The 8,283-nt window shown below is 37.2% G+C and overlaps 1 protein-coding gene across 1 annotated transcript in view; it reads right to left on the bottom strand.

Annotated features, from left to right (window-relative positions):
- The window catches only part of Plcb1 (phospholipase C, beta 1 (phosphoinositide-specific)), a gene marked incomplete at its 5' end in the record, with an annotated part of 704,492 nt that overhangs the window by 83,743 nt on the left and 612,466 nt on the right, over nucleotides 1-8,283 (bottom strand). Inside the window, 4 exon segments of the mRNA XM_005380862.2 lie at nucleotides 5,617-5,703; nucleotides 6,124-6,181; nucleotides 6,750-6,839; nucleotides 6,952-7,028. Coding sequence (XP_005380919.1) covers nucleotides 5,617-5,703; nucleotides 6,124-6,181; nucleotides 6,750-6,839; nucleotides 6,952-7,028 — 312 coding nt within the window.

Raw genomic sequence — 8,283 nt, 5'->3', positions numbered from 1 at the left:
GTTAGTGCTTATATTATTTGATCAGTTTTCCATGCCTATATCTTATTATCTGAGCAACTACTTTGAAGATAACAATATGCAATATAATAACCATTGTTAATTTCCTATCATTTGCTTTTGAAATTCTGTATCATTTTTATTGTTTTTTTAAAATTCTCTTTAAAATTTAAAAAAAAAAAAGATCTGAATGAGTAAACATAACCTATAGGCAGCTAGGTCCCACTCTGGGTACTGGTGCCTATAAAAGCTCCAACTGTTACTGGCCAGAAGAAACCACATTTTCTTATCAAGCAAAAGAAGATTAGAGGAGGCACAAATGAATCTTTTAAGAAAAATGGTTTTACTTTAAATTCTCAAGTTAGTTTCTACCACACCCCAAACACAGGGAAATATTAGCCACATTGAAGACTGTGCCTCAGAGAGCAGTGGCAGTCTTGACAACATGAGCTTCACAGGGAAATGAATCACTCATCCTGTTACAAAGATGTCAGAGGGGAAATGAGGAAAATCAGTCTATATTCCCCCGACAGAGGAGAAAAAGAGCCAGTAGCTGCATGATGAAATGTTCTTTGGGAATAAATTAAAATGTCCTAAAGCTTCCTGGAATTCTTTCTTGATGATGGGCTAAATTAAAACAGAAAACCTACATCCTAAGAAACATCAAAGATAAATTAAGTGTCAGTGAAAAAGTAAATTACAGATTTACTGACTGTTTTATGAGGTTAGGGAGACAGTTCATTAAGAAGTCCCCTCAAAAGATGATTCTTCTTGTAATGAGAGCCAGTTGCTGCGAAATGATCAATAGACATTGTAATGTTCGCAGCTGACTCAGGACAACTCCTGATTAATGACGTTTCAACATGGTAAAATAAGTCTCTTTGAAGTGTTCCAGGCAAAAAGCAGATGGTCTCTTGTATAACAGCCCAACTCAGAGTTGAGCAGGACCACAGAAGGTGTGGTTTCTCTGCCTCAGCAGTAGAGTTCTTGAGTTGCTTCTCGCTGGTTCTGTATACATAAAACACTTTCTCGTTGTCTTGGCAAACCCAAGAATGGAAATCCCAATGAAACCAATTATGTCACTGAGTTAGAAGACTGGTCAACGTTTTTTGCATCTAGCAAAAGAATTCTGCAGCCATGAATTTCATGAAAAGATATATCTTAACTAAAACTGAGGATTCTTAGGGATTGAGTAAAATACCTCACTGCTGGAATTCTACTGAAAAGAAGGTGAGTATTCTCTTAAGAATGTCTATTGTTGTTTATAATTTAATGAGTTTCAGTGGGACTTTTGTGTAACAATGTATAACTTGATCTTATGTCAAGCTGAGGCCAAAATATTTATCTATTAAATAAGATGCCTCTACAGACCACCTGCTTCCATTTTCTGCAGTGCCAACAAAATTACATGTAAAAAGAATAGACTTATGAAATCTCTTTATTAATGGGGAAAAATGAACTCTACATATGAAAAGGGTCTGATGCTTGTTGTCAAATGGGACGACTAAAATAAATATCCATATTCAGTTTAAATTGTCTGTTCAGAACTCGGTGGAACAGTTCATAAATTTCTTGGTGTTGTATGTCATCTACCCTCTCATCTTTCTGAATGAACGGAAGTGACTCAGTGAACTTCTGAATGAATGGGAGTGAACTTACCTTTTTTATAGGTACTATACTAATTCATCTTATTTCCTTGGGTTATTATCCTTTTGCATTGATTGTTTCTCCTCTTGGTAATTTCCCTCACATCTAAGTCAAGTTTCAAAGGTCAGTCAGTACTTCGTGGGATGATGGACTATGTGAAGCCCAGGACTATTCCATTTCTTGTACATGGCCCACAGTCACCAGAATGCCACTGACTGCTCACTGCTTGGCCTCTCCTAGCCAATCATGTGCACACACTTGTTGCCCTGTGCTTCTGTCTTTCTCTACATCTTACAGTTTTACTCTTTCTCTTACCATGCTGTTTGCTGCAGTTGGGATCTGAAATGCCTTGCCCCAAACCCATGTGTTAAAGGTTTGTTCCCCAGCTTGTGTCACTACTGTTAGTTGGTGGAAACCTCAGGAGGTAGAGCCTAGTGAGAAGGCGTTAGGTTCATGGGGTGTGCCCTTGACAGGAATGTTGGGACTCCAGCCACTTCTTCTCTCTTCGCTGCTGACACCTTGTGGTGAATGGTTTCCTCCACCATGTGCACCTGTTTTGAGGTACTGTGTCACTACAGGCTCAAGGCAACAGGCCCAAGCAACCAAGGACTGAATGCTCTGAAACGGTGAGCCAAAATAAGCTTTTTTTACTTTAAATTGATTATCTCAGGGATTTTTGTGACAGTGACAGAAAGCTGACTAACACACTTCTCCTTGTTATTGTTATTGTCATTTTTCTTTATTTGCTTCTATGTCCTACAATATTAACACGTATGATGTCTGATTTTATTATTGAAGTCATGGTTCCAAAGTACATTACTAATCACCAAAGAACATCTTCAATAAATGCTATAACCTGACATGGAGCAACCTTCAAAGTCATTTACAACAAAATGATCAGAAAGGCACTTTGCTGGGTGAAAAGCAAAGGGAAATGAATGGTGGTATCTATTTACAGTAAAAGTGAAGTCAATAGAATGAATAAATTTCATAGAAATACTTCAGATCTCATTCCAAGGAACCAAGAAAAAAATAGAAAGTTACAATGAATATGGTTGTAGCATACTGTTAATTACCCACCCAATTGCTATTTATTCCATTTGATGGTAAAACATCCATTTTATTCAGATATGCAGTAACTATGGAATTGAGAAGGTGAATTCTTTATACTCGCTTGATGGAACCTTAATAACTCAAAGACAGTCATGAAATTTATACTCCTGTGTCTGTGATTGGTTTAGGCATGAGACTATGGTACCATTATAGCCAATAGGGGGAATCCTGTGAGGGAGAGGAAGGTTTTCTTTAACCTCAGATAGTTTAACAAAGTGAAAACCTTCCCAATCCTGCTTTTGAATGATGCAGAGGGACATGACAGCCATCTTGTGACTGAGTTTATAGCCTGGGAATGGAAGGCAATGACAACAGAAATTCTGAAAATACCCAGACTGGGCCACTAAATTAACCAACCCTAAAACTATGGTATTTCTAAATTATAGGAATATGACTTACTACATTTGCTATTATTTAAACCAATTTAATTGAGTTTTCTCTAAAATTGCAGCTGGTTGCAATCTTTCTGATAAATTCACCAAGAGGTTTATTTTAGTTCCTTTAATGTTTGGCTATATCCAATTAAGAAGCTAAGGTACTCTGACATCTACCAAAGCTGATTTTAATTCTGATGACCCAGAACAGTCACATAAAAGTCTATGATTTATGTGTAGTGAGTAATATAATTTTAACATATTTGTATTGCATTTTAATGTATTTGACATTGTGGGACCAACACGTACACACACACAAAATATAATTGTGTGAAAATATTATTTCCCAAGAGGGATTTTTTTTTAAAATACAGATACTGGCCAATAAAACATCAACCATAAGCAAATTATGTGAATATACAAGATAATAACAAATTTTAACTTCAGAGAGCATGGATTAAAAATATATGTGTCTGACTATATCCTCTTGGTACTGATTACTAAAGTATTTCTCAGGGCTAGGGATATAGCTCAGCGGCACAGCGTCTGCCTAGAAAGCACAATGTCGTGATTTTGATTTCTGGCACACACACAAAAAAATTCTACCTTTTTGGGCTGGGGATGTGTCTCGGTGCCATAAGCACTTACCTGGCAAGCTTAAGGTCATGAGTTTGATTCCTGGTACCAAAAAGGAAAAAAGATATTTCTCAAGTTTTAGTTGAACTTGGATCTTTTACTCCAGATATCTGAACACTTGAATGCAAAGTACAGTTTTGCTTCTTATCCATGGGGGATGCATTGCAAGACCCTGAGTGGATGACTAAATCTCATATATGGTTTGTTTTTCTCCTATTGCTTTTCAGCATTGCCATGAAATATCAGATTTAATCTGACCTCTTAAATTTTAGAGCTTAGTACCTCCTTTACACCACTACTCTTGTATTTTGGAGCCATTATTAAATTTAAAAAGGTTTACACAAACACAACAATACCTTGACAGCTGATCTTATAACAGAGAGCTATTAAGTGACTAATGGGTGAGTAGTGTATGTGATGTGGATACAATGGACAAAGGGATAATTTCCTTTCAGGGTCTCTTTAGCAGGATGGTGATAGATTTATCACTTATTTAGAAAGGTGTACAATTTAAAACATGAATTTTCAGTTTATTTCTGGAATTTTCCATTTAATATTTTTGGAGCACAAGTGTTTTGTGGTAACTAAATCCAAGGAGAGAAACTGGGTGTAAGGGGAGATTAAGGTAAGGCAACTTCTTAAATTATGTTAACATTTATTCCACTGATTTTGAGCTTAAACAGGCTGACAAGATGGTTAAGAATATTTAAATTGTATATTTATATAAGAAATAAGAATTAACAACATATCTAAGTAAGTATTAATTCCTGTTTTGTGATATATAGTACCAAGCCTAAAAACATTAGAAGTTCAAAAATAGGAATTTCTCATACAATAAATATGAAAGCAGAGGAGTATGTATAACTAGAAAATATATTTGAACTAGCTGCAAGGAAGTTTTCTCTAATAACTTGGGAGAATAGAATAGGTAACCAAATAAAACCAACAGGTGAACTTTGAAGACTCAAAAAAGCATTCATGTGGAATAGCAGTGCTTCTCAGAGTACATACTTAACTGTAGATCAAAAGACAGAAAAACAGAAAAGCAATTTTTTTCACACACAGTTAAATATTCAGTGATCAATCAAAATGGATGGAATGGTCTAAAACTGAGATGCCACTGGACAACCTGAAAGTATTTGATTTATGGATATTCAATTAATACTAATGTTAATTAAAGTTAATATCCATGAGATGATGGATTTTAACAAACAATGAAAGTAATGTAGTTTGTTTGGTGTTGTTTTGTTTTATTGTTCCTGGGGATCCAGTAAGGGACGTTGCATAAGCTAAGCATCCACTCCACTACAAAACTAGCTATGCCTCCAGCTCTAATATAACTTTAAAGTGGAATTCCAATAAACTGTCACTATGGGAGGAAAAAGATTTGTTTTTTCCTGGTTTATGAGAATATTTTGCTGGGAAAACACCAGTGTGATTTTGGTGCAGGATACCCTCTGCTGGATGAAGTGTGTCATCACAACATCACAACCAGATAACTTGGAGCTGAAGAAAGAGGCTCCTTTAGTCTCTACGTACAGAATCAACTTGAGCAGTGGGGAGATTACAAAATACCTGTACCTGAGCCACACCTCAGACCACCTAAACTAGAGCTCTAAAAGTAGGTGCCATGCTCTTGCATGTTTTAGAAGCTCACTAGCTAGTTAGAAATGCTTGGGGAATATTGCTATAAAGTATTTTATGTTCATGAAGAAAGATACATGAGTGTCACATGTGAGAACTGACCAAAGCCAGTGTGTGAGGTATTTATGTGAACCAGGAAGCATGTATGCTAACTAAATAGAAAGAACAGTGAAATGATTGCGTGTGATTATTCAGGGCTGTTTACCTTGGGCTTTTCGTCCAGGATCTGCTGGCGGATCTCCTTGTGTTTCTCCACGAGCTTCTCTTGCCTTTTACTCTGTGCCTCTTCTAACTATAAGAAAGTTAGCAGAAAGAATAAAAGGGTCATTTCCAGGAAAAAAACATTGAAAAGTTTTTGTGTAAATTCCACAGGAAATGAAATGAAAGGACTGGATCCAGAAGTTGCCATCTTCTCTTTCACTAAGAGCAGCTAAAGGTTCCTTTAGGAAAACTCCCTTTTATATCATCTCCCTCAGCTCCTAACTCTGGAAGTGATTCTTTCCTGTCCACTTAATATCATATTTTATATATACAGTGTGTTGCAATTAAACTTGCAGAAATTTTTATTACAGACTGCCATAGAGCAGCTCGCCTGGGTGCTGGTGATGAATAGACACAACACAGCATGACTGTCCTTCCAGAAGGCCACAGGGAGCTGGCCAAATGTTCACAAATGGTTTGCAAGTAGGAGAGCGTGAGGAAGCAACCATACCCTCTTGATGTACTGCACCACTTCCTGGATGTATGACCGAATCATCTCTGTCTTCTCTCTGAAAGCAAAGGATGAATAAATCATAATACAGATTCATCGAGAACCAACAAATATGAAACTCTCAGACTTCTAGTTTAAAGTTTACAGAACTCTCTACCCTGTGTGTGTGTGTGTGTGTGTGGCTGAGGATCAAACCCATGACCTTGCACATCCTAGGCAAGTGCTCTACCACTAAGCTGCAGCCTTATTCTCCTCAGCTTTTTATTACTTCCACAAGTAAAGTCCAATCTGCTAGACTTGAACAAAGGTCAATTTCCTCTGCATCTGAAAGCTGAGGCTCTGAATTCTCCAAAAGCAGAGAAAACTTCCTGAAAGCTTGGAAAGTGAGGATTGGGCCATTTCCTGACAGGTCTTATTTCTTATCTAGAAAGCCCTAGTTGTGTCTCAGTCTTTTCTTCAACTACCCTTTGCTTGCAAGTTCACTGTTAAAAATCTTACAAAGGGATCCCTTAAGAGCTTTAAGGAAAAACTTCAGAGAGGAGTCTTTGAATAGGGAGCTGTTACTAGGACGCAAAATTTTTAAAACAAAACTTCTGGGTACAAGTTAGAGGGCAAGTTCTACTTACTCTTCCATCTGGCTTTTGTCTTTGGATTTAGCTTCTGTTATCTTCTCCTGCCTCTTTTTATCCATTTTCTTTTTTAATTCCTTCTTCTCTCTGAAGTCAACGTGGAAAGACAAGGGAAAAAAAAAAACAGGCACATCAAATGACAATCTGTGTTTGATCAATTTATGCACACACATTAATTATAATGGGAATGAAGGCTTACTTCTCACAGATTTCTTTGAGCTTCTTTAATTGACTGTTCTGACACTCTTCGGCGACATCTGTCAACTTTTGGATAAGCTGGGGAGAGAAAATGCCAGTTTACTGTTTTCTATGATCACAAACAGAGCACCCTCCTCCCACACTTCCCACCCTCTGCATCTGAAGTAACCAAATCTGTGATGAATGTTTAACAATAGACAAAACCACCAAACATCTAACATTGGCAATGGAGGCCTAGTTTAAAACCACCACATAATCTGGGCCTATGAGTTTTCGAAGGAAATTCTTCTTAGTATCTCTTTTTTTTATTTGTTTTGTTCTGTTTTTGTTTTTTTCTGGTACCGGGAATCGAACTCATGACCTTGGGCTTGCCAGGCAGGCACTGTGCCTCTGAGCTAAATCCCCAGCCCCTGATTCTTTTAAATTAAACTAAATCCCTTAGATTGCTATTGCATTAACTTCAGTGTGGCTCGGTGTAAACACAACCAACAATGTGGAAGGAGGTTTTTACCTCTATGACTTATTAGAAATGTGATTTGGGGCAAGCAGCTATACTTTGTGAACCTGTGTTCTTGACAGTAAATGTGATTTTCACTGACTTTATCCCTTAATGGTAACGACACTTAAAATCAAAATATATATGAGACAAATGTCAGTTATACTCAAGCATGAGTTATAATTCTTGGTTTCTATCCACCACCATTGTAGAATTGCTTCAAAGGTAGCATGATTTACCCATGTTACAATAGATGTTTGTGTCTTTGTTGTTACAATAGATGTTTGTTTTTTGTTTTACAAAAAACACTGAAACTCTCTTCTCTCCACCATTGAACTCTGCATTGCTGGCAATACAATTATTCCACTGTCTTGAATCCATTTTCTTAACAAACCAAATTCAGGAGGGCAGCTATTGGATCATCCCATCATCCACACTCTACGAAATTCCCAAGAATCAGTCAATGCCCAATCAATGCTTGCCAGTTGTACAAAAGCAGTTTTGTTCACCAAACTCCTTTCTTTCTCTAAGAAATAAAGAACCTGTGGAACTTTCTGAAATTGCTCAGATTGCTCTGGCAATTGGACTCAACCCTCATTGGAGCACTAAAAGGGGGTATGGGAAGCAAAACTTCTCTTTCCCCAAAATCTGAAGTAAGGTGAGTTGACAAGTGTTACGTAGGTGGTAGCCACAACAGTGAAAAGACAGTATAGAGTCATCTTTTTAATATCTGAAGAAGATGAGTCCAAAGACTCCCAGCAGATATCAAAATGCATGGATGTGCAAGTCTCTTTCATGAAAATGGTATATTTCTATATAACCTACAGTCATCCTCCC

Source organism: Chinchilla lanigera, unplaced genomic scaffold, assembly GCF_000276665.1.
Source record: "Chinchilla lanigera isolate Chin_1 unplaced genomic scaffold, ChiLan1.0 scaffold00014, whole genome shotgun sequence".
Lineage (NCBI taxonomy): Eukaryota > Metazoa > Chordata > Mammalia > Rodentia > Chinchillidae > Chinchilla > Chinchilla lanigera.
This window is presented reverse-complemented; position numbering and strand designations above follow the sequence as displayed.